At 39.1% G+C, this 27,326-nt stretch overlaps 2 protein-coding genes across 3 annotated transcripts in view; both read right to left on the bottom strand.

Moving 5' to 3' along the window:
* The window catches only part of APOO (apolipoprotein O), a 34,521-nt gene extending 16,842 nt beyond the window's left edge, over positions 1-17,679 (bottom strand). The window contains exons 1-6 of one of the 2 annotated variants that reach the window (XM_051608973.1): positions 17,610-17,679; positions 12,268-12,375; positions 9,783-9,902; positions 7,156-7,210; positions 6,013-6,108; positions 3,194-3,285 (exon numbers count right to left, since the gene is read on the bottom strand). In XM_051608973.1, the coding sequence (XP_051464933.1) occupies positions 3,194-3,285; positions 6,013-6,108; positions 7,156-7,210; positions 9,783-9,902; positions 12,268-12,375; positions 17,610-17,618 (480 nt within the window). In that variant the 5' untranslated portion in view covers positions 17,619-17,679. Of the gene's footprint in view, positions 1-3,193; positions 3,286-6,012; positions 6,109-7,155; positions 7,211-9,782; positions 9,903-12,267; positions 12,376-14,223; positions 14,269-17,609 lie in introns of those variants that run through there. The other variant, XM_051608972.1, reaches the window with a different exon arrangement.
* Positions 17,680-20,577: 2,898 nt separating this feature from the next.
* KLHL15 (kelch like family member 15) overlaps positions 20,578-27,326 on the bottom strand; it is a 38,228-nt gene continuing 31,479 nt past the window's right edge. Inside the window, exon 2 of the transcript XR_007888428.1 lies at positions 20,578-26,709. The gene's annotated coding sequence lies outside the window, so the exon portion shown is untranslated. The remainder of the gene's footprint in view (positions 26,710-27,326) is intronic.

Genomic DNA, 27,326 nt, shown 5'->3' with positions numbered 1-27,326 from the left:
TTCCAACCTTAATGATTCTATGATTCTATGGTGTTTCAGGAGATGGTTTACTGGTATGGGGTTGTAGGGTAGATGGTTGGACTTTACGATCTTGAAGGTCTTCTCCAACCTTGATGATGATTCTATGAATTACAATGTGCTAAAATAGCATCTCTGTTCAATGCAATGCTGTAAGTAAGTTTACATGCTAAAATTTGAAGAAACAAGATTGAAAGTCAGACCAAGTGGTCCTCAGCAGGGGCTCTGAAATAGTTTGAAAGTGACCTTGGGCCACCAACACCCATACTAGGTGCTACTGGGGTAGCATCAGCAGTCTCATAAGGCCTAATGTGCATGTAATCAAGCTCCCATATTTCAATTCCACACAGGACCATAAGCATGTAATAGTGACTATACTGTCTAAGTAAAGATTATTGAGCAGAATTATGGTTAGCAATTATTTATCTACATCTCACGCTGAGAAACTAAACAGAGAATCTGCTGGCTTTTGTACAGTGGTATTTTTAACAAAATGGTCATAGTGCAATTTCCCAGGCATTTCGTTCTGCAGCAAACATGGATCAAGTGACCTCAGTTCCTTCATTTCAACCCACCATTCCTGTAATTGTGTCATACTCTCAGTTGTGCCAGCACAACTATTTATCCCTTAGGGACTGAACTGGGCAAGGGATGAGGCACAGGTTTAAAAGACTTAGCAATAATTTAGTTTGTTGTCCAAGAAATAAACTTACATACTAGGAAGATTTTCTATCAAGAAGAAGATAAGCACAACACACACCACTTTAGGAAATTTGAAAAGTCCTAATCACGAGGAACAAAAATTAATGAAAAATATACTAATTTAAGTAACTTCAAGTTTTTTCCACATGGAAGATAAGCCACAGTAAAGAAAAAAAAATGTATTAGGATTAGCTGGAAAGCAATGCAGTTCCAAAGCACAAGATTCCAGCGGAACAAAATAAACTTTAGTATTAAATTCAGTTCCCTTACTACACATATGGTCTGACCATTTGTTCAGTTATACAAATTAAAGTAATATTAGCAGTGAGGAAATAAATGCCTTACAGATTTGTGTTTTACCAGAATGATTACTAAAGCAGGCAAAATAATTAGTCTGTGTATTTAGGTTAGACATCAGGAAGAAATCCTTCACCATTAGTGCAGTTAGGCATGGGAATAGGTTGCTCAGGGAGGCTGTGGATGCCCCCTCCCTGGAGGTGTTTAAGGCCAGGTTGGATGAGGCTTTGTGCAGCCTGGTCTAGGGGGAGGTGTCCCTGCTCACAGCAGGGAGGTTGGAACCTTATGATCTTTGAGGTCCCTTCCAACCTTAACCATTCTATGATTCTAAGATTTCTTCTATCTCCAGTTAGATTAAGTGTCTGAAAACTACCTTTTACCAATTATCAACTCTGTTGCTATAACTTCACTTAGCAATTAATACATTTTAATTAAAGTTTTCTTCCTGACAGATGCATCAAGTGTTGTACCCCAACTGCAAATATATTTGGCTGTGTTTCCTTCTAGCTCTCCAATGGCAAGACTTTAACGAAGGTGGGAAGAAAAAAAACCAACACATCCAAAACTTCTGAAAAGTATGGTCAATTCTGAAAGTTTATCCTATACTCTTCTATTAATGTGGCAAGTGAGCTTTCTACTGACAGCATCCCTTTCAAGGCTTACAGAGATTTTTTTGAAGGCCCACAAAACATTTCAAAACAATTACTACAGAGCAAAGCACTTCCAATTTCAGATTAAAGCATAAAAATTATGGACAGTCAGATCTGATATACTTAAAGCTTTGATTCTTTAAGAAAAGCACAAGAGATATTAGAAGAAGCAAAACAGTATCTGGGATATCACTTTCTCCACAGAAGTTTCCACAGAAGTTTTCAAACTCATATGTCTAGTGTCCTGACCAAGTCAACAAAGCTAAACCTATTCCAATCAAGTTTCAAGCTCATAGTCTCATATCAGGTTTTTTTGTTACAGTCAAACTAAGAACTGTGAATTAATCAAAGAGCAATCATGCACTTCAAAGTCTTAATAAAATAAACAAGGTATTGTGAAGCTGTTAATAACAAATCCAATTGAGCTTCTTTAAAAACAGTATCAGTTGGAACACCATTCAATCACTTCCCACTTCACTGTTTAGAAGGCAACTAGAATTTCAATACACAGTTTCCAACAGAATATGTCTAAGCTGCTTAAATTTTGATGCTTTTTTTCTTGCCACTTGCATAACTTTCACTCCATCAGACTATGTCAACAGAATTTTATGTATTTAGAGCATCTGAATCCTAGAAGCACTAAAGAAAGATTCCATCAAAGATAAGGGCATCACTGTGCTGGCAGAGTTCAACCATAGCATTGCTGACTCTCTTTAAGGCAACGACCTTTCTTATGTTCTTGAGAAGATCATATATTCTTGAGAAGACCATATTTTCATTCTGACATCTCAGTAATTCACAAGTCACCAATACTTGGGTAGTAAATTTACCAAAGCCTGAAATATGAACTATTTCTGACACACTAAAATACGTTCACAATGAGTGGCTAAAAGATGGATTTGAAAAATAAAATAATGTGGTGGAGAACTGAGGAATCTGCCAGTACAATTAAGTATGGACAGCAAGACATATGAACTAACATCAGCAGGGGCTGCAAGCAATAGTCTGGTCTCTTCAGTTCTTTCTTTCACAGGAAATCCATGTAAGTAACTGTAAGTTAACATTTTTCTTATGTGCCTGAAACAACAAATGCATAAGCAGTAAAGGCAACCAATAAGCAGCAGACTTCTCACTCCATTCCATTTGCTTATCTCAAAATGTTGTTCCTATGATTTCTCTATAGGAACTAATATTTCTTTTTTTTTTCCTTCTTCTTTCAAGCCCTGCTTTCATTTGTCCTCAAGACATTTCAGGCTTCCTTGGTATTGTATGGTATTGTAAGCAAACATGCAAACTGCACTTATTAAGCATATTTATGTTAAGAAGAGATTCAGAAAGGAAATTATGTTCCTTAAATTGAAGACGCTACTGCAGATGATAGAAAAAGTCACTAAAGCAAATAGACTATCTGCCCATCTTCCAGCCTAGATTGCATGCTCTTTGACTAAACAAGTATCATTTTACTAAATGCCAAGCACACTGACATGGCTTTTAAAACTTCTTCAAAAAAAGGTATCATCACTGACCTGTGCAATAGCAACCACTTGCTGAGGGTAATACATGGAGGCACCGATACCCATGAGACCTGCAGGATACACTAACTTCTTTATTTTTGAGCCTGTTTCATAAGAACAACAAAAAAACACAAACCACAAAAAACACTGTTATACAGTAACCAAGATAGCTGAATGGCCCTACTCTTTTACTTATAAGCAAAACAATTTAATTAAAGTCAGTTTAGCATATTTTTCTGTTCAGTTGTAGTAGTTTCTTAAGAAATGTGGTTACTCTGATCACCAATTATTCTTTTAACCTTTTAAAGCGAATGTATCTATTAACGTGTTTCCACATAGTGAGAATTACGTTTCAACTATATTTACTGCAGCAATACATAATTTATTCCAGTACTGAATAATGAAGTAAAAGCCACAGTTAGAAGAATTATACCAATCGATACTCTTTTCTAAACTAAAAGGAAAACTTAGGCAAAAAAAGGTTAGGATAGCATTCTTTGATACATCAAGCAGAACAACAGACATTCCAACACAAAGTTCACTAAGTTACCTTGACTCACAAATACTGATCCTCCTGCAACTGCTCTTATGAATAATTTTTCTTTATTCACCTGGCAATTTGACAAGTATTTGAAAGTACTTTTAAACTGAAGTATTTATGATTATACTATAGGCCTATTGCTCAATCCTCAAGTAAATTTTGAACATTTTAATCAATTTGAACTCTATTCAATTATACAAGTCTAAAATAATTTAACTGCCTGAAGAGTTCATCCTCTTGTCACAGCTGGCCACAGGTTGTGTGTCCTGCCTGGCCAGTGACAATATGCATCACTAAATCAGTTACAGGGCATGCTGCAGTTTATCCAGTCAGAAAGGAACACAGAAGGGAGAAAGTAAAGGAGAAAAACAAGCAGAACAGGAGAAAAAAAGTCATAGAAGAGACATACAGGAGTCAGGACGCAGTAGTTTTGTTCCTCACAGAACAGCCTGTTCTATATGTGAAGCCACATGTGCTTCTAACAAAAGAATAACAGATTTTGAAGAGGAGATGCATATTTGAAGTGTTTAGTGTTTCCACTAACACACGCTCATGATGAGAAACTCAGCAGTGAACAAGAGACATTCATAAAGTGATGTGGGTAGTCTCGTGCAGAGGGAATTAGGTACCAATTAGCTCTACGAAAGCATAGAAAAGGCAAGTTTCATTGCATTTTTACAACCTGAAAAATTATTCTTTTGTTGTTCCCATTCTGGGAATGGGGAAATTTCCTTTGTGATAGCTTATCAGTATGCCTACAATATCACTGCAGAAATAAATGTAATAGTTGAAGATATTAATGCCTTGCAGCAGGCTGCTACCTGCTGGAGATACCCATTAGAAGCAAGTTTAACAATCCTCCTGTATCCATTCCACTACTACTGAGCACAGTTGGAACAACTGATCTTCAACAGCATTTTAAACCAACCTGGATGACTGTGCAATGTTCACATGATTAAATTCTGAATACCATACTTAATACTAGTGGGCAGCTGTATCTTCAAGTGGTACAGTTAGACCTGGAAGATTTTATCTTTTTCTTCCAAGGGGGAATGGGTTAAAAACAGAGGAAATTAAGTGCCAGCTTTTGGACCATCAAAATCAAGGGGCACTTCCTTCTACAGTTTGAATATTGACTGTTTTTTCCAGAAAGTATTGTAAACTATAACCAGACAAAAAGTTTACAAACTCTGGCTCCCATCCTCAAAAATTCACAAATCAGACATTTCTATTAACTTATGACCCTCTAATCTTTCCGATCCAGCCCCAAGACTGCACTTTCCCCCCGGAACCTCAAGTCTGCTATCAGTCATAAAGGCTGGAAACTGATCTCATTCACAATCACATAAATCAAGAGGCAGAAATCTGAAGACTAAGTACTTCAAATGGGCAAAGCTGGAGGCCTTGATTTTAAAATTAAAAAAATTAGGAGAAAAAATGAAAATTAAGTATTTTGAGGAGGGCATGTATAACTGCATATATTCACAGAATGCTTTCCATTTCTGCATAGCCAAGCACACACTTTCAGTTTGTTCAAAACATACAAGCCTCACAAAGGAGTATTTTTATCCAAAGCAAGTCATCACTAGTATTTAAATTCTATAACTTTACAGTTCCATTGCCTACAAGTTTTCTTCTTGCGTTATTTCATTTCACTGCATTATCTCAATACAAGCACAAATTACTTTTCACAATTAACATTTCTTAAAATAAAATTTATTTCTATGAAAGCATGAATGTATTAGTTTCTTCAACCAGCGTGATTAAATTTACTGTATCACATTCCTATAGCACAAAATGTGCATGTATTTATAGTACACCCAGCGTTGACAAGTATTTTTGCTGAATCTCACCATCTGCAGCAGCTCTCTGACTGGACACAAAATACTTGAACTTGAATATACCACTTATGGTACATTATCATAGTTCAGGAATCTCTGTGTTTTACTGTAGTTTGCGCCTTTCTAGTTTTCTACATTGGTATATGGGATCAAGAGCTTTTCAGGCTAAAAAAGAAAAAATCCTTTCCTACTTCTTCTATAATAAGCTAGAACTGGAAAAGATCAAAGGCTGTATTCCAGTAGCAGTTACAGTATTCATAAACAATAATTTACGGTTACTGCACACCTTTTACATGAATTTCTTTATAACTGGAGGAAAACAGTAGAAACATGCTTGTACAGTTAATTCAGATCTCATGCATCACAATTAAAAATTAATATCCGAAATCCTACAAATAAATTATTTATCCCAAATCATAATATATACAGATCAAAAGGTCTCCACTTACCTCTAGCAAGAAACAATCCAACAATTCCAGCAAAACCTATTACACCAAGCCTTGGATAAAATCCAGCAGGGGGGTTTTGGAGAAATTCATAGCCCTCTGAAAAAAAGTCAGAACAAAGTGCTTTTATGTAATGTGAAAGTATTTTTTTGATAAGGAATCATCAATACATGCTAGCAATTGTTACAAAACATAAGAGTTATCAAAACACATTTAACTATCATGCATGTTTTAGATCTGCTGGCATAAAATTCAAAGCCTTTGAGATCTCTGGTAACACATGAATGAAACTGAACATTGTATTGTATTTACCAACTTTCACAGAAGCTTTTGCTTTTGGTCCTGAGCCATCTGTTCTGTTTTGCTCTTTTGCATCTCAATTTTATGTTTTTCAAATTAGCAATAAAAACCTTTGCAGAATGGTTTCTTACATTTACATGTTAACAAGAATTAGTTTCAGTAAAACACTGTACAAAAAAAAAAAATCACAGAACAAAGGAAAGACACAACATAAACAAAGCTCATTCTAAGATGGGAGTCTGATGGGGGAATGGAAAACTATGAAACAACCTTCCATACAAAGTAGTTCAAAGGACTGAGACTGTTAAGTTTATGGAGAAGAGGCACAGTATCTGAAATGAGCTCTAGATAGCAGCCATGCTCAGTCCTGATGAGTCTAAGTATGAAAGGATGCTTCCAAAACAAAATTAAATGCCTTTTTTTTTGATTAATTAAAAATTCTTTGGAGATCCAAGGAAGTACATCAAAATTAAATGGTTAAACATTGCAAACAAAAGGTCTAACACTTGCAACGAGTAATACACACTGCAGGAAGCTTCAGTTGCTAGGCTGAATCAAGCAAATACGACTGGTTGGGAATAAATTGTGAGGGGATTTTTCATTCTTTTAGTGCATAACTGTTACTTTTTGTGACATTGGTCGATATAGACGCAGGTCGCAGCTTTTAATTGTTTACAAATGTAGTGTCATAATGACATACAAAGGAAATTTAAACAGATACAGAGCAAAAATAAAGTAGCATCAAATGCATTAAAAATTATACACATACACTGTTGCCCTTTAAACAGAAGATACAGTACAGTCCTGCATTTTAAACTGCTATTTATGAAAACTAAACTGATTTACCTCTACCATGCTCAACGGCTTTTTCTAATTTGGGCATAGCTTTGGCATAAAGATCCTAAAAAAAAAAAAAAAAAAAAGAAAGGAAAACAACAGTAAGTAGATACCAAGTAAGTAAAATATTGACTACAGATTGTGACTGACTTGTGGAAGAAAAAAAAAAAAGGCGAAAAAAAAGGAAAAAAAAAAAGAAAAGCACTGGGTCCCTAGAATAACTGCTTTTTTCCACTTCTACCCTTCACTTAAAGGGCTATGCTTGCTCAACATTACATCTGGCATCATGAGCAGCTTTTTCTCACAGTAGCATTTGGGCATAGATGAAATATAATACCTCAAAACCACCAATATTTCAATGAGTTCCTGATCAGGCAGCTGAAACTCAGGATTATCTCAGGTTTCAGTTTCATGACTCCTTCTGCAAGATGATAAAATTCTACTTCCCAAGACACTATCTTAGGCTAAGAAAATTGCATTTTTTAAAGTGACTTGGAAAACGAGAAGTCCATACAATGTCCAAAGTAAATTATCAAAAAGCACTGCATCAACCCCACAAACTAGTTCTAGATTCTCTTCTCAGACTGAAAATATGCAGAAAGAACTCACACTGCCTTCTAACAAAGTAGAAAAAAAAAAATCTCAATAAAAGCAACCCTGCTAATTGTTATTATGCTAATAATCCTTTGGGCAGGCAGTGTAAGACTGCTCCTCAATTAGGGAACAAATTCATAAACATGTATGCCCCAAACTAAAGCAGAGAATGGTCTCACAACCCCACTTGAGCTGTTGTATGTGCACAAGTGAAAGCACTTGTTTAGGATACTGCATGGGGCATATAATCTCTGGAATTTTCACTTACTAACTGGAAAAACTGACTTGAAAAAACAACACTTGTAATGAAAAAAAGCATTAGCATGCAACACAGAACATAACTCTCAATAGATGTTGATCTTATTAAAAGCCAAAGAAAAAAGAACATGATCTGAAGACCCCAGAGGCTAAGTCCGATCTTCTGTTGCAGTCCACACATAATTGGCTCATTTCTGCAGTTGTGTTTTGAACTAACACTCAACTACAGTTAAGCAAGCAATTTTGAAAAAGTAAAATGCTTATATGAATGTAATAAATTTTATTTTCATTATCCTGGGTTATGCTTTAATTTTAAAGATAAATGAAAGACAACTAAAATGTAATATTCTTTAACAAAGCGGGGGGTAGGGGGGAACCAAAACTATCTCTGACTGCAGTTAAACAAGCAAGATGACCCCAAACTCATAAAGTTTATACTCTGCTTCATAAAATGAGTCAGTAAACCACTGCCAGGAAATGGCTTGTTGTGTGTGAGTAGAAGCGCACATCTTATGTAAATGATCACTACACAGACAAAAAAATATACAGGAAATAAGACAACAGGCCAATGAGACATAAAGCATTGTTCAAGGCCTACAGTCAGTCCAAACAGGCAACTAACCTCGTATCAAATTTCATTTACAGTTGGTTACCACAGGCAATCAAAGAGAACCCACGTATTTAGGAGTTCAGAGCGCTCCCCCTTCTTCAAAACCATAGTCAGTACTCCTGCTGGTTTCACTTCAGAAACACAACATTAGACCGACTAACCCTGAGTATTTCTGAAGCAAATGTTTCTGTACTGTTAAAGCTTAGTATCACAGCACAGAACTTTTAAGCAGAAAGGACACACTGATCTCAACAGCTTAGCTTTCTACAGAGAACTGGAAGAACAGCTTGCAGCTTAAGAGGATTCAGAAGAGCCAGAAAGCAAGGTAGAGGATCACCTAAAGCTGCCAAGGGGCAATCAGATGACAAGGATGCCCTTGCTTCAAATTAAGCCTCAGCATTGCTCAAGAAAGAGTAAGAAAGCCATCATATGACTCCAGTCTAATACAGCCTTGATTACAAGTATCTTGGTTCTCCTCTCCTCTATCCTCTAAAGACTATTCTTGTATTTAATGGCTGTTTAGTATAAACATGTTACCTAATAAATTATAAAGTGTTGGGGTAAGGTCTGGGGACCAGGTTTGCCACTGAGAAGTGGCCTGAGATTCTCTCTCTTCTTGAGAGCCATATTCCTTCCCCTCAAGATTCCAGTTCAGCAAATACTGGTTTATTTTCTGAAGAGTTGTGTTGTGTGTGTCACAGTTGCAGTGAGGACAACTCAGCATTGCTGCTCCAGAACACACTGCTTGACAACTTATAACATTCTCTTTGAGCATGGAAAATGCCAACGTAATCACTCTCCTGGTCTTCCTTAGTTCCAAGACAGTACCATATCCAGATATCCCTAGATACCTTTAAGCTTAAGGATTATTTCAAATAATAATTCTAAGCTTTAGTTAATTTTCTTCAATTCTTTGAATGGGTAAGAAGTGTGGAAAACAAGTGGTTTAGTTCAGCAAATTAGCAGAAAGAAACAAGTGGTTTTATATGAGGAGGGGGTAAACATTATGACTTGAACTGTGGAAAATTCTAAGTCACACAGCATTTTGGAAAACTGCTTGTACAGCTACTAACTTTTACTTTGCTGCTATCTATTGATTCTGTGTCTAAAAACAAAATCCCAGCTCAAGACTTACCACTGAACCACTACCAGATGTGATATAAAACCATTATACCTGACACCAGGCTGTATATGGCTCCATAACATGCCGTAAATGCGAAACCCCCTCTTCCAATTCGGTTTTTGGACTCTCCACATATTTAGTCTCCTGAGCTGGAGAGGAGTAGAGTGACAGCTGTGAATATTAGCAAACAAGATGTTAAAAACAAAGCTGTAATTGTGTAAGTAGGTCTTCAGGGCATGAACAGTCCAACCAGAGAACACCTAGCACAGTGTTTACTACATAAACAATGCATAATAAAAATTCAGGCATGGCTGTGAGACAACCATTATGAGCAAAGTTTAATTATATACTATGATGAAGATGACTTCTAATTGCTGTGCAATTCATCCATAGCTGCTATATGATCCAAGTCACAGGTTATAAATTAATATTAAAGTAGTTTAATAAGAACACAAATCATAATTGTGAAAAATGTTTCTTGTCTTAATCAGCCCTTTTGGGTTCCAGTTAATATACTAAATGTACTAGAACTCTGAAATCACAATCGATCATTCTCTGTATTTGCATAAGCCATCATTAAAGAGTCTAAGTAGCTTCTAACAAAGTTAACAACTGATACAAATGTGTCTGTTTGTTACTAAGCAGGAAGATGGTACCACATCCTAATGCTGCTGTCATTAACCACATCAGCAACTGACAGCACTAATAGCACGATGAGGCCTAGGAAGTAGGAACTGTACCATCCACCTGAAGAGCAATGGGCATCTTCACATGATAAATACCACTGTATTTAGCAACACAATGTATTTATTAGAATTACCTAAACATAGCTAAAATTGCATTCCATTAAAAAAAAAAGACCAAAGTCTATCCTGTTGAAGATGAACAGTAAAGTTCAGGTCAAAACTAAACTTCTGAAAATTCCTAGCATTTATATACTACACTGATGTTTAGCATAAAGAACTTTTATTTCATAGTCCATTTATACTACATGTAGTAGTTTATAATAAACAGATATTTACACATACTGTTGCATAGAAGTGCAGCTAGCCCTCTTCTCAAGTTGGAAAACAACTGTATATCATAATAAAAAAAGCTGCTAACCATAACAAAATACATGACACAGAAACTGTTAAATACTTAAATAACTCATGCAGCAGGACTTCCCATAATACTTTAAAAGACAAGTATTTCAAGTCTCATTTCCCTAGGAAATCCAGTCATCTCTGGGAATCATAGTCACAATCAGTTTAACTTTGATCCTGTTAGACAACCTAACAGTCATAGCTGGCACAAGGACAGAAGTCTCAGAGATAAGGAAATTTCCATATATTTTATGAAACTGGACAGCTGGCTGTAGATATCCAAACTAACATAACCTGTGAGTGCTAAAAAAAGCAGCCAAAACTCCATGGCTTACACATTCTGCTTTGCTGAAGCTGATGGGCAAGCCAATTAATTCAGCTCATATGGAACTTAAAGCTGCCTAATTCCTGACTCATGCCAGCAGTGGTGTAGGGCATGCGACAGCTAAGATTACTTCACTGGGGTGAAGCCAGGGGATTGCTTCAACTATTGATCCTCTCATGTTATGCAAGCAAACTGCCCATGCAAATGCATCAAAAAAAAAGAAGACACATGTATACACAAAACTAAGTTATATTTAGTTTCACTGCTCATGTTACAACACTTTACCTTGGCTTGAAGTATCCAAAATTTTTAAACAACTACAAATTCTCATGGATACAAAGCTGGGTTTAGTTACCAACTGCAATTTTTTTTTTTTTTTTCATGTTGGAGACTTTTAAAAGCATGAACAACAATGCTGGTGAGTCTACACTTTGAAGGGGTATTTTAAAGCTCTACTTGTGATATAACCAAGAAATCAGTAGCATCTCAGAGAAACAATACAGTAACAGGTTTTTATTACCACTGCTTATTATATTGCTTAGGTCTGAATGCTGTAAAGAAAGGAACCGATACAATTCTGTAGGCTACAATATCAGCTTCAAAGCATTGCCATACAAGAATTCTGCCTGTAGAAATGAGAATTACTGTAATTTTAGAAAAAAAAACCCACTTCTGATTTGCTGTATTACTAGAGAACATAAAAGAAATTTTCTTAGAATTTGCCAATGGTACTTGTAATAAAAAAATACACACTGTTACCTGAATAGAAAGCAAAGAAAATACTCCTATGGATTTGAAATATGACCACAAATAAAATGATAAACATAAGAAAGTAATTTTTGAATTAAGAACAGAAGGCTTTAGTCTATGAAAAATAGCTTGCACACAAGCAAGCCTGACGCTATCAAGCAGAGGGTACCAAATGCAACCCTCAGGTAAAAGAAGCAAAACAACATCACCACCTCTAATACTGAAAACTGATAAGCAAGTTTAAAGGCAAGAATATAAAGGGTGAAGAGAGATGCCTTCACACATCAAAATACAATGTCTTTCAGAAATCTGCAGATATTTCCATGTAGATAGAAAAGCACTAGGTTACTACCTAGTAGGTTACTACCATACTTACCTCCTCAACTTTCAGCAAGTCCTTTTTGGAAGTCTCCTTCTCCGAAGAAGCATAAACCTGGACAGAGAGCAAGCTCAGGCTAACAGGGGTGGCCCCCAGCCGAATTACCTAGAAACATTATGAGACACGTAAATCATAAGTTACAACGAAATGGCAACATGTTTGAACACATCCCTGTAGAGAAAGCATATGGCCCTGTATATGATAATAAGTGATACATTAAGATGCTAAGAAGCTAGGAGTAAGGGGAGTCAGTGGTACACCATCTACTGCTCTCAGGCACTCAAAATAATAACACGAAAATTCTTGAGATGGTATTTAGAAAAGTCAAAGGCTAAAGGAGACAGTAGATATAAATGCTAATCTCATAAATTTTCATCTCACAAAAAGATCGTCTGATTTCTCTCACCTGAAACATAATTTTTGTCAACTTCCTTAGTGTAGATATTAACAATATTATATTAATATTCTAAACAACTTTGTGTACATCCATAACACCTCCATTTTGCTGTAGTTAGTACTGGAAAGTTCCTTGTTTTATTTCTAGTTATCATCTGCATCTAGATTTAGGAAAAATAATAAAAGATACCTACAGTTGAAATTATCAGAACATAATCACTGCTTTCTCAGAATTTTAGGAATGTCTCTTACTCTTCTGTGAGAATCATGAATTATAGCACATTGGCACAGATAATTGACTGTTTTTGAATACTTCAGATTCAAGCCAGTCACACAACAAAACCACCATGAGTAAGGTGAATATAATTCTTCCTATATTTAGAACGTACATGAAATTGTATTTCTTCACAAGAGAGGCTGCTTTAAGTTAAAAACCAGAAGATAAAACTCTTAGCTGTGTTGCAAATCAGGAACACACAGAAAGCATTTTCCAATAAACAAAAATCCTTATTAACAGCAATGTTTAACTCAAGAAATGGCAGTTCCAACAGGAAACCTTCCTCAGTCTCATGTTACTGCTCAGATAAATACGTGCAGAGTTACAACAGCCTGTGTTTTGTTGCATCAGGTTACAGCATGAGTGTATCTAACAGCCTGTGGTCACCAAACTGGAGACGTCTGGCTCTGTTCATGGCATCCATTCCCAGAAGTCCTGCTGCTCACCTTGCCCTAGCTTTGGTGGCTGGACGTTTCCACCACAAGGCAATTCACCTCACCAATTTGGCAAAAGATTAATCCTGAAAAAGAAGCAGAGAGCTTTGTGCGGGGTTATTAAGTTGAATCTATCCATGAAACAGTTTGATAAAACACCAGAGGAACTGTGTGGCCAGGGAAGAGGGGGTGAAAAAGGAGAAGGCAGCAAGCCCTCTACCTTTTCAGAAATAGTCAGGGTACATTACATTGACCTAGCTGCTTGTGAAACTGAAGCCTTGGTCAAACCAATACATCCTTCATGCTGTTATGATGTTAACTGACCTAGCCACAGGACAATTAATCTGAAAGTTTTTTTCTGCCCATTGAAGAGCTGTTAGAAAATGGCTTTAAAACTACCCAGACTACATGCTTATTGTGTATATAGGTCAGCACTTGCAGCTTAAATTTCTTCCAGCCGGAATTTCTTTGCAGCTGGAAGATTTAATAAATGTAACCAAAAGACTCCTCAAGCTCAATACCAGACTACATAGTTGTCAAACTTCCTGAAAACTTTAATTTAAATGTAGAGAAACAGTACACAAGAACTAGGTCACGGGATTGCTTTTTAGAAAGACATTAAGGATCTGATGGATCAAAAGGTATGGAAAAACTTGCTTAAAATGGAAGTTTTTCCTTATTTGTACTTATGGACTCATTACAGCACTATAATGAAACATCACAATGATGGGATCAGCTCTGTTTCACAGCCAAGGAAAGACATGAATAATTTTTAATAATGTTTGGATAAACAAAGACTTTTCACGTACTTTCATTAACCAAGATGAAAACATGAAGGCCACTAACCATTAACAACTGTAGAGTATATTTCCTCATTCTTTCATTTTTTTTCACTGCAAAACTGTTCTGTCACTGAAAAGGCAAAAATCTGAAATGCATTTTCATTCTGAAAAATATGCTATCAGTAAAATATTCCTCACTTGTGACTTTTTGAGTGCTTAAGAATGAAACACAGCTAGAAACAGACATCAAGGTATTCTCTACTCCATTCACTTTCTTCAGAGCAGTTAACATTATTTAAACTACTAGTTACTTGAAGAGCCATATTCAATGCAAGTATTTCATGTGAGCCTAAATTTCAAACAAGGCTAAAACTACAAATAGCTTTGGTACAGCAACTACTAAATTAATGGTGTATACTAAAAACAGGTGAGCAGTGGGGGAGGCTTTTGAAACAAGCCTCAAAAGGCACAACTTCAGAGAGAGCCACTCAGGGACAAGTGTTTAAAACTTAATTCCTGAATATGGCGAAAGTCTGTAACATCAATATACGTGCCTAGTTTCTACATGTTCTATTTCACATTTCTACAAGTGTTCCTTGCCATAAAAAAAAAAAAAGTCAGCAGCAGCATCAAAAAAGACTGCTTTAATAAAAAGTATAATTTATTATTAACAACCTCTATTTAGGAAAAATCAATCTAATCTAGTGTGTTAAACAACAGGTGTGGGGTTTGCTGCTATTCAACATAATTTATATTGTTTGAAAATTACCTGTCATCAGCAAAAACAGTAAATCCAAATACTTTAAATATTTGAGATTTGTACATAAAGATGCACCCAAACAATGGAGCATAAGAATTTGTTTGTGAAACCAGAATGGTTTCACAAACAAATATCAATGCTGACAGAACTACTGATACTGAAAACATCATATTAGCAAAATACTCAAGCAAGGACATTTGCGAAAAAAATTCTTATTTACATATTAAACAACATTAAATTAACCACTAAAAGTGCAAGAAGAATCTTTCCTTCAAAGTTCAAAGTATACTGCAATGGTGTTCTACATCAGCTAAGTTTACAGATAACAACTGGCACCGAAGTACGATATAGACACGCACACAAAAAGTTTTATTCAGCAGCATGAAAGATTAGCCGTTCTACTTTCTGTTTCCAAAACTGACTTTAGGACCTCATTTCTTAACTGTATATTAACCACATAAAACACTTTGATTAAGCTGTGCCTTTAGTCTGCTTCTCTTACAGCTATTCAGGTGACATCAAAAAGTAGAGCTGACGTTCTTCTCTCTAGGCATTGTTCTGCACTGATTTTAAGTTAAAAATCTATTAAGGTTATTCCTTCCTCTTGCTGAAGAGCTCAACTTTTTGTGTAGACACCAGATCACTCATCAGCAAATTCCATCTGAAAGTTAGAGGGAAAAAGACTATCTCATTTCATCTTCCATTGCCTTGCTTTACTCTTTTTCTGAAAGTTCTTAATTGTTCACTAAAAATTCCTTTGGGAAGAATAAATCCTGTATTGGTTCTCAATACAAAGGGGAAAAAGAGCTAAAGATTAACCAGAACCTTTATCTTCTTTTTCTCTTGTATGTAGTTTCTCAGTTCACTTGTTACTGTCGCCCTGTCAAAACTGGAGAAAGGAAGAATACAAGGAAAAAAATCCTTAATCTTACTTTTGCAAAGACTGATCTTTACCCTAAAGCATTAAGCTGCTTCATTTTTCTCTTCTTTTTCCATCCTTCCTACCTCTCAACCCCAATTAAAAAAAAAAAACAAAACGTAAAAACCAGTCTTGAGTACTTCTGCTTCCTGAAGAACAAATATCAAGGACAAGAAGCTACCTTTGCCTTTTGCTCGTAAAGCAAAAAAGTAGGTTGGCCTGAAGCACTGGAATATGCCTAACCTCAATGGTTGTATAAAAGTAGTATCATTACGCATAATACCTAAACCCACAGGCTCACTTCTAACCCCTTCAATAACAACTCAGGATCACTTACAGGATTCTCAACAGTTCTGAGCTAAAATCCTCACATAAGAATTCAGGCAATTGCCCCAACATTAAAGTACAAAAGCTGTGTCAAGAGTAAAGCAACCGTAGGCTGCTTAGCTTATCAACATATTGCTATATTATCAATACTTGACAAACAAAAAAGGTACAAATGAATGAATTTCAAGATTCGAGTGGCACCAGTTTTTAAAAGACTCCACGTTCTCAAGTGGTGGTGTCAACAATTTGACTGCAACATACAACTTGCTTTTACCCTGAAGAGATCTGGGCTCTTCTCATCAGAGGCAAAGCCCTTTGAGACATTTATCTAACTTAAGCCAAATCATGTCTGCTCTCTCCTCACAGATTTTGCTGACAACCTACACACAAAAAAGGGACTTTTGTGAGATCACAACTGTACAAATCCACACTGCAATATCACTAACTTACAGCTCCATGCTGCTGTGTCCAAGAAGCAATTTTAAATAACCAATGTGGCGTTTGTGTGTTTCTTTTTGTACAACACGGAGAGGGCGTGCAATTCTGAAACAGTAAGAGAGATTATGCAGCTTCAACAAGCATAAAATAGCGGCTTGTGAGAGCTACAAAGTACCATGGGTACAGCTGCCACCAGATAAAACAGAGAATCACACAACGGTCTGGGTTGGACGGGACCTGAAAGATCATCTGGTTCCAGCAGCTCTGCCGTGATGCCACCAGAGCAGGTTGCTCAGAGCCCCATCCAGCCTGGCCTTGAACGCCGACAGGGAGGGAACAGCCCCAGCCTCCAGCGGCAGCCTCTGCCAGGGTCTGGCCACCCTCACAGGACATAATTTCTTCCTCAAAGTAAACGGATTCTATTAGCTGGAACATGAAAAGAGATCACTGGGCGGTCACAACGCCAGGGCCTCCGCCACCGCGTTTCACAGAATCACAGAATCTTAAGGGCTGGAAGGGACCTCGAAAGACCATCCAGTCCAGCCCCCCCGCCAGAGCAGGGTCACCCAGAGCACATCACACAGGAACGTGTCCAGGTGGGTTTTGAATGTCTCCAGAGAAGGAGACCCCACAGCCTCTCTGGGCAGCCTGTCCCAGGGCCCTGTCACTCTCACAGGAAAGAAGTTTTTTCTGATGTTGACGTGTGTTTCGCCACCCAAGTAACAAAAACCCGATTTAAAAGGGGAAGGTGCAGCGGGGTGGCGGGGCCGGTGTGGCCGCGGGGCCGCCCCCCCCCCCCGCGGGGTGCCCAGCGCCGGGACCCCGGCCGCGCTCCCGGGCCGCCCCCTGCCGGCCCCACCGGGCACCGGCCCGGCCGCCAACCCGCCTCCTGCGCGGGAACCGGCCCCGAGGGACGGAAGGAAGGAGGCAGAGCCCGCCGCCGGCCTCCGCCAGGGCTGCGGGAGCGGGGCGGGAGCACCGGCGGGCGGGAACGCGCTGCTCTCACCTTCAACATGGCGGCGCCGAGCGGGAGGGGGCGGCGGCCGCGGCGCCGCGCGGTGACGTCAGGAACCCGCCCCCCCGAGGGAGCGGGGGGAGGAGGAGGGGCGGAGCCGTCGGGATCAGCCAGGCGGCCCCGCGGTAACCTGGCAACGGGAGGGGGCGTGGTCTCGCGTGGCCCCGCCCCGCTGTGGGTGTTGTGTGGGGGGAGCGGGAGGGGCCGCGGTCCCGTGAGGGCGGGGCGGCGCAGGGCCGGGTGCGGCCAGGCGGGGGCGCAGTTCCCACCGGTGGCGGTGCTGACCCCGGCACCGCGGGAAGAGGCGCCGCGTGGAGCCCGCGGGGCGTCCTGGGGGGGCTGCGGGAAAGCTGGGGAGGGGCTTCTTGCGAGGGCGTGCAGCGACAGGGCCAGGGCTAATGGCCTTAAACTGCAAGAGGGTACATTTAGGTCAGGCGTCAGGAGGAAATTCTTCAGTGGCCAGACCCTGGCAGAGGCTGCCGCTGGAGGCTGGGGCTGCCCCCCTCCCTGTCAGCGTTCAAGGCCAGGCTGGATGGGGCTCTGAGCAACCTGCTCTGGTGGCATCACGGCAGAGCTGCTGGAACGAGGTGATCTTTCAGGTCCCTTCCGACCCAGACCATTCTATTTGGACTTGGATCTTGTTTTCTGAATCACTGCGTACTGTAGGCTTGGTAGTAGAAGTGTACAGAAGCAGCAGCTTGGCAGTAGAAAATAGTCTAAATGTCAGTTTCTAAGGTGCAGGAACTTGTCTTTAGAACTTAACTATGAAAATAACGAAGCACCAGAGGGCCAAAATCACATACACACTATTTTTCAGACCTGCGAGTGTGACTTACTGTGTTAGCTCACAGCCTTTACAGATGATATTTGGATATTCAGAGACATCTCAATGCCACTAGAATTTGGATGGAGCTAGAGTACAGAGGTCAGTTTAGGGTTTCCTGCCTTTCTGATCTCAAAATATTAAATTTAAACCAGTAAAACTACTCCTCTCTCCATATCTTAACACTCCTTGGCTTCTGCAGCCCAAGATGTGGCATCTTCAGATCACTTGAGTGAGTTGGATGCAAATTTCTTTTCCACCCAAATTTGCTGCAAGGGAGGGTCTCATACACACCATATACTTTCTGACTCGTTACTCAGTTGTCAAAAAGCATCAGAAATAATGAATACTATATTCCCATCAGATAAGATAAACAAAGGCAATATTCCATTCTGATTTAAATAATGGGAAATCCGTTCTATTTTCAATTACTTAACTGCTTCTTGGTTCCTTCAGATTTGCAAGCCAGGAGTTTCCACCTTTCCTTGTGTTCAAAATCTTTTGCAGCACTCAAGGCCAAGGCAGCAAATGCATCAGTGGGAAAAGAATAAGGCCATCAAAGAAGATTACTTACTTCATGTTCATGTGTCATTTTCTGACCAGTTACTAGGATCTCGGTGTTTGTTATTTTCAACATTTTGTAAGATACTTACTGTGGGGAACGGTCCATCTTCTCTCCCCCCATGTAAGACTAAACAAAATGCCTTTCAAGCCAGCAAAATAAGAGTGGTGTGTTTTAGTGGGTTTAGCCAAGGACAGGCTGCCCGCTCCCGAGGGAACGCTGCTCGCTGGAGCCTGCCTGGCTGGAGCTGCCTGAGCCCAACACCGGCGCCGAAGCCAAACCGGCCCGGAGCCCGCAGCTGCCCGCCCGGCCCGCCTGCCTGGTGCTGCTGGGGGTGCCCCTGGTACCGGGAAGCCCCTACGGACCTGCTGCCGAGCCCTGCCAGCTGGAAAAGGACCCTCATCCCAGGAGCCACACGCTACAGAAGGCTAAAGGCGCGCACACACACACTCGCACTTTCCTGCCGGGCTCAACTCCTACCTTTTTACTCCATTGATTCCACACCTCTCCCTCGGAGTGTGCATTTAATAAGACCATAGTATCTTTTAATTATTTTCCTGATATATACCTAGTCTACCTCTCCTGAACCTTGGTCCCTTAGTTTGTATTAACCCTTAATAAACCGCTTGTTTCGTAAACTAAACCTTTGTCTCAGTGACAATTTGTGAGCGTGGTGAGGAGGGGTATTCTAAAATACTCGAAGATACGGTCCCGCCGCGGCCGCTCCTCTGGGAGAGGCAGCGCCACGTGTGACCCTCGGTCTGACCCAACAGCCCCTCCACGCTGGGGGGAAGTCACGGAAGCACCTGGCAGCCGGGAGCCCCCCTGGCATCGGGTCGAGACACTGATCCTTGTGTTTAATCTTGGCCACACAACACCACATTTCAAATGTAAGCAAGTACCTTGCTTTCACTGAATACTGTTAATTTTTAGGTAGCAGTGACGAACTACCTTGATGCCCAAGACACAAATACTTGAAAGCATTAGTCTCTTTTGTCTGGTCATATTAACTGTTATTTACGTAAAATGCAGATTCCATAGGCTGTGCCATAACGTGGCCACACGGCTCTGTTGGGAAGCCAGTCTGTCAGGACTTTGGGTGAAGGGGTGATTTTGGCTGCCTATCTTTTGAAACTTCGCAGGAGTCTCTGTTGCCCAGGTACGGACTGGATCCAGACTCCACTAGAAGGTGTTTACAGCACCTGAATTATGCCTTGAAGCATGCTCTCTCACCTCCTCCTCCCTGGCACGGGGAGAGAAGACTACACTCCTAATGTACACACATAAGAACATCAAGGAAGTAACGTGGATCCTCCCCTTGTGAGTTTTCTCAGCCCTCCCTCCCAAGTTGTAGTAATTTAAAACAGTTAATATTCGTTTTAGCATATGAAGAATAGCACCCCATTAGTCCTGGAAAATTTTTTAAAAATAATTTTTACACAAAAGGTGAAGTACCATGAAGAACATAGTAGCAAGTATCAAGTAGTTCACTGGGAAGGGTATTGAGAAAAGACAAACGAGATATGCACCCTCTTATAAATTTTCTTCATTATGATAGTTTTTATTGTTCCATCTCAAAGAAAATTCCTACATTTCTTTATTGCAGTCTCTATAGAACTGATAGAATCAACTACAGCAGTAACAAGTATCTTCCTGACTAATGGGTATGTTTAACCACTGCATTGCAGAACTGGGCAATGTTTCCCAATGAGCTGTTTGTAAAATTAGCTCACAATCCTCATTCATTATTGGTAGATTAGACTATTGTCAGGAGCAACCTGAGGGGAAGTAAAAAGGCTCCAGGTTTGTGCCTTTTCTTTTTAAAGCTTTATTGTATTTTTCTGCCGCATTTCACAGGCAGCAGCTGATGTTTGCAACTTAATGGGATATCAGAAACAGCATGAAGATGAGCTTCAGTACCAAACCCACAGGATAACAGATGAAACAGATGTTGCTGCAATGAAAAACTACATGCATGTAGGAAATGTTTTCCAGTATTTTATTACAGGTTTGGTTGCGAAGATCCCCTCTTCAGCAAGGAAGAGTTGCAAGGAAAATGTACGTAAGTGACCAAGGGGTGAAGAACATTAATGGACCTCTCCCACCTTTACATTATGCTTTGAGCACTTCTGTTATGCCTGTGGAAAATAAGCAGCAAGGGTGCACCAAATGCCCGTGGAAAAAATATTTTGTAGTATTTTATGACAGGTTTGTGAGCGTGGAGAGTGACTGGGTAGTTTGCAAAGCAGCCACATTTCTTGATGCATTTTATTAATCCTCAAGGTGTCAGACAGAAAATTTTCCAAGCTCAAAATGACAGGAGAGCCCACAAGAGGAGTGCTGGCACTGAGGTGAATAAAGACACCTGCTCTGGTTAATGCTCAGCCAAAGCTCAATCCCAGGCTGTGTGACCAGGCTCTTTCCCCAGTTCACAGAGGACAGACATAAGCATATTTCAAGTGCATTCTCTTTTTAAGTTTGCTACATAAACAATAAACAGAATTCCAGTTGTTTCTGGATATACAATGGTGCATATGTTACATATTTTTGTGATCTGTCTATATTGAGCAATACACAGCAATTATTGGTACAACTGTGTGACACAGAAGTATCTGAAGAACAGATAGATGTTTTATACGATTTTTAAAACCAAACTATTTTACCAGCTCCAGTATCTTCAGTGCATTTTTTCCTCCAACGTGGAAGTTCATCTTTAAAGTGATTGATATGACTGATTAAGAAGAATGGGAAAAATTTTCTAACAAACAACACAAATACATTAGCTTTCATGGAGGTGTGTTGTTCTCTCAGTCTTCCAGTAATCTGGATGAAAGCCCTGCATGCTTGGTGGAAGGAATAACTGCTGGAGAAGGTTGTCTCTGCAAAATTTCCCTGGGACAATGATAACACACATTTCAATGGATCATGCAGAGTCCAAAACACAGACAGATTTAAAAAGGAGTTGAAGTTTCTGCTGCTGAGACCACAGAATAAAGAGTCTGGGCATGATCAACTCCTGGCTGTTTCTAATTTAAGAATATACAACAGTTTCAGTTTTATTTTGCATGCTAGTATTTTTCCGTTTCCTTGGTAATTGGCTTTTCTAAATACTTCTGAAATAAATATTTCCTTTAGAAAGCTGCAGCTCAGACAAGCTTGCAAGTGTTGCCTCAGTTTATAAACTACGTCAGGCAGAAATAGAATTTAAGGAATTTGATCTCTAATCCTGTGCCTCAGCCTTTACAATCTAAGCTTTCATAACATTGTGTTAGATTGCTGATTTTCAGTTTAATTTTTTGTCAGGAAAATAAGAATAGTCCTTTACTACCAATACAATGGCAGTTACTTGCCACATATTTATAGGTACAGTAGAAAAAATAATTTATGTGTTGCACATTCCTGCTAAAATGTGAGTTTGTAACATCTGCCCATTAAATATCTGTGCAGTTACTTACTGACACTGATAATAGGAAAATGTAATTCTGAAAGGTTGGCCTATTTTTATGGTCTCCTTCATGATAAATCTTGATGTATATTTTTAAAAACACATTTTTCCATGCAAATGAACTTTTTAATACCATGATTGCCAGAATAGTTTTGCCAGCCTGATTAGAATTTACTGTTAAATCTTCATAAAATCAACTGCCTTTCTACCTCTTCTCGGTTTTTTGTGCATATTTTAAGTTAAAGGAATGTTGTTTGGCAGGTCTCTTTTCCTTTCAAGTGACTTCGAAAATATGTAGTTAATGGAAAATACACAACCACATGAGCTTCAATAACTGTGCTTTGAAGCAGCTTCCTCCAACGTCGCAAGCCCGGCTGTCCAAATGCTCTGTACAAAGTCAGAGGTGACCCGGCAGGTACACAGCTTTTCTAGGTCAGCCTCCAAAGCACACAGTCCATTTCTCATGTTCTCACCACTTTCAGCACATATTTGTTTATCAGCTAATTGAACTATCTTTTACAAGGCTATGCGATGATGGACCTTTCCCAGTGTCTTTATGAAAGGAGTGTAGTTCTGTATATTCGTAAGAATCCTGCTTCACTCTTTCTACTTTATCAACTTCCTAATTGGGCAGGAATAAAAAAATACTTTAGAACAGATTTTTCAATTCAATGGCACTGTTTTATTTGGAGTGAAACTTACCTTGTGCTTTTGCTTTTCGTATTTAAGGTGAATCATTTTTCAATGTTTGTCAGAGGTGCTATTTTGGCAACCACGAGGTCTGAAGTCATACATTCAAAAAGTAAATTGAAGTTAAGGACATTTGCCAGTGTAGAGCTCTTAACGCTTACCTTTAATTGCATCAAAGGCATTACTGGAGTAAACCAGTACTTGAATCTCAGTGTGTGCTGTCTCATCAGCTTTGGCATGTTCTGACAGCACTCAAAATATACTCAGTACTTTCCAAATATCGATCCTATATTCTAAGACAGAGGACAAGTAGAAGAGAGAAATGTATAATGCAAAAAAACCAGTGTAATCCAACCAAATATAGTTTCATTTTTGGTATCGCCATGGTTAAGCACTCAAGCATTCCTTCCCTAATTCACATCCATGACTGCTCACTGCAGCCATCAGTAAGTTCCACATTTTTCAATTACTCCCTTCCAGCACTGGCAAATCATTCTTCTGTTAACAAGTTGTTGACGCTGCCAGCAGAGATGTCAGCTAATGTGCTGAGTAGCAATCATCTTTTAAAGCACTGATACATGCTACAAATAGCAGTGAGAACACAAAACATCTTTTTGATGCCCTTAAGCACCCATCACAACAAAGTTCAACTTGTGTCAAAATTTAAATGCATCTCAGATTACAGCTGAGATGGATACTTTCTTAACATCAACTGAGACTAAAGGTGAGAGGTCTTGAATCTGCTGCCAGTCTGTTTAGGTATTCAGTGCATCAACTATTTTCAACTTAAATTATTTTCACCATAATCTTTAATTTCTTAGTCAGGAGTTGTGACTATCTTTGCTTCATTTGCCTAAAAATGTATTGTAATCAGTATCTACATATTTATTTATTTATTTAAATGTAGTATCTTATTTACCCGAAGGACAGCTTTTAGGTCTATCAAATACTTTCTAATTAAAGGCATGGGTTCTTTCTTTTATTGTGCTGCCCTGTTAATAATCAACAATAACACACTGAGCTTAGTTTCTTACTTATAACTGACTTTAAGGATGATAATTTTTGAAAGGTTTTGATTTCTCTTTTATTTTCTACCAGGGTATATGATGTAGCTCTCCCATGAATGAGAAGGAGAATGTATTATATACTTACCACATACACATATACCATTACGTGATTACTACAGTCTGATACTGAAAATGTTGTAGTGTCTTCCTTTTTGCTGTTGTAAGACTGCATTCTGATGTTTCCAACAGTATTCACACACATTTTCAAGAGAGAGAGGAACTACAGTGTGGTCCACAAGACTTTCCACTTGCAGAGACCAGCTGGAAAATGCAGCATGTACCACTCACTACACGTTGTGTGGTATCTTGCACGATACAAGTCAGCTGCTCCTTGAGAAAAAGCCAAAGATCTGTGTACTTGTACAGTGAAGTCTACACTCATGCTGTTAGTTAACTCTTGGCTTAGGCTCTGAGCTGCTTCTCCACTAAGACCCCAGGCTGGACATTGAAGCTTTACAGCATCACAGGAACCAGAAGAGCAGTAAACTGTTCTGCAGGGGTTTGTTGTGCAGCTTGAGCAAGAGGAAAGAGCTGGCCAGCAAAGGAAGGATCATCCAGATTTCTTCTTCAGCGATGCTGTCATCATCATTTGATGCAACAGGATAAAAGTGTAAAGGAAACCTTTATTATTCCATTTCTAGAAGGTAGGATTTAGTTTCATGGCTTTGTTTGTTCAGCCTAGAGTAACACCTTTTTTGAGAGGAAAACGCCTGTATTTGTTTTTTAAATATGTCTTTTCTAGACCTTCAATTCCATACCATTAATTGGTCACCTCTTCATTTTACCCTTATTGGCCCATTACAGTGCCCATGCAGCCAACACATTGCTCTTTGCAAACTCACCAGAAGCTTCGTGGAAATGAAGAGGGCATATTTCATTAAGAGAGAATGAGAGATATGATGCAAAACCAGAAGCAGATGCCCTTTTCAGGACATAATCCTGTGTTTCTATGGAGAGTACTTACTGGTCAGGAAATCCTTGCTCTTTGGTACCACAGGATTTGTTCAAGCTGGTGTTGCTCCTTTCCATTCCTTTACCTCACATTCAACAATACCATCAGTTCTGGTACCTTCAGCTACCATTTCCACTCTGGGAATATCTTCCACAAAGTAACATCCAAGCTTACACATGTTTAATCCTGAAGTGCACATAGGAAACTTCAAGACGTTTCAGGGGTCTTTGGCAATCACTAACGAAAACTGTCATCTAGATAGTTTCCCCCAGTGATCGCTTACATGTTTACCATGTGTTACCACCTACTGCTCCTCAAAACATTAATTTGTTTGTGATTTTGCCTCCACACCCTGTGGAGGAAAGCAATGGCTGGTAAAGTTGCAGCTTATGGTGCAGGAACTGAAAGGGCACAGGGCAGTGGTGCACAGTCTGGTACTGTCCTTACTGCTAACTGCTTCTCTCTAGCACAGCATTTGAAACAACCTCTTCAGACATGTTAGTGCAATACGGTGCTGGCACAGGTAAAAAACCCCAATGCTTTATCTTGCTTGGGCAGTTTTATACTTGAGGAAAATGTCACATTTCTCAAGTGTGATTGAATAGGTTCTTACTTCTGCGTGTGTATAACAATGCACAGTATTATATAGGTACAGAAACTGGATGTTACAAATAGGAGCAACTTTGCTGAACATGGAGAGATGACAATTTCATTAATTGAAAAGCCTGAGCATCAATCTATTGTTACAGAAGAATGGGATTATGAAGCAGGTAAATTATTGTATGTGTCGTCCAGGCATTCTCTCTGGAGGATATTGGATGATTTCAATCCCCAGCAGATGCATAAATCTTCAGAAGTTAAGGCACTGGAAAATTGCTAACCCTTCTAGTAACTTCAATGCATTCTACCCTGCTTTGAACAAGGCTGCAAACCTGAATGCATGGCTTCAGTTTCAACAAGTTTAGCAAAACATACATTCCATGGGAAAAATACAAATTTCTGCACCACAAAGGTAGGACAAAACTAAAACTAAGCAACTGTGATAATTTTGTAACATGTGCAAAGTACAGCTGGTGTTAGCAATTTTGTACTAAGATTTATTTGGCTAGCGTATTTAGTTTATTTAACTTATGCAGAGGTCAGCCTCACTTCCCTTGTTTACAGAGAACAATACTGAGCCAAAATCCAGCTCTTTTAGAAATCAGCTAAAACACTTCCAATAAAGCTAGTTAATTGGATCAGCTCCCCAATTTAAGATCATGAAAAGTAATTTAAATTAAAAGGTATAGTTTATTTAATTAAAATAATCTAATTTCTGCTGACTACATAATTATTTTCAGTGCTTTGGATAAACTATCAGGAGAAACAGTGAAGGAAAACTATGACTTGACAGTAATTCTTTCTGATTGCAAGAAATGAACTGAGAATCAGGAGCAGGAAGAAAGGTTTTGCACTCTAAAATATCTTCTGAAACAAATTTTCTGTGCCTTGTGTTTCACTATAATGCAAAAAATTATCCTTGGAAGTCAAGTTCTTGGTATCAAGTTGGCACCTGTGTTAGATTGAAAAAACAATAATTAAAAAAAATTTAAAAATCCTTGCAGAACTACCTGTAGGAGCCAGAGAAAGAAGTGAAAATGTGTTACCCAAGACAAATCCCATGGAACATCCCTCAGCCAACTGAGGATACCCAAATCACTGGAACTCCATCCTGGGAATAAACCAGTCGACCCAATTTTTCTAGAGATGCAAGAAGACATCAGAGCAGCTTCTTGCTTTCTAGGAGTGAAAATGAAGGGCCACCGCTACACTGACACAGGGAAAAGTGCTTAGGTCATGCCTTGCATTGACACCAGTGTCACCATCACAAGCAATCCCATGCATTTTGTATGACTTTGGCAATCTGCGAAGGTAAACACAAGAGGAGTACACTGACCACCTTAGAATTTCTGCCTTGAATCTACGGAATTCAAATACAGGGGAAATACTTGGTTTCAGTTAGCATTATGCAATTCTTCTGACAAAGAAGGGATGGTAAAGTCAGAAAGCCTCATCAGTAATCCTCAAATACGTATAGAGATACCCATACCATGCACAATTCACCATGGGAGATAAAGATTCTCACATAGAAAAGGAATTACATGGTTGGTGTAATGCAAACTTAAAGAG

This window comes from Apus apus, chromosome 1, assembly GCF_020740795.1.
Source record: "Apus apus isolate bApuApu2 chromosome 1, bApuApu2.pri.cur, whole genome shotgun sequence".
NCBI classification, from domain to species: domain Eukaryota; kingdom Metazoa; phylum Chordata; class Aves; order Apodiformes; family Apodidae; genus Apus; species Apus apus.
Note: the sequence above shows the minus strand (reverse complement) of the source record. Positions and strands in the feature narration are given on the sequence as shown.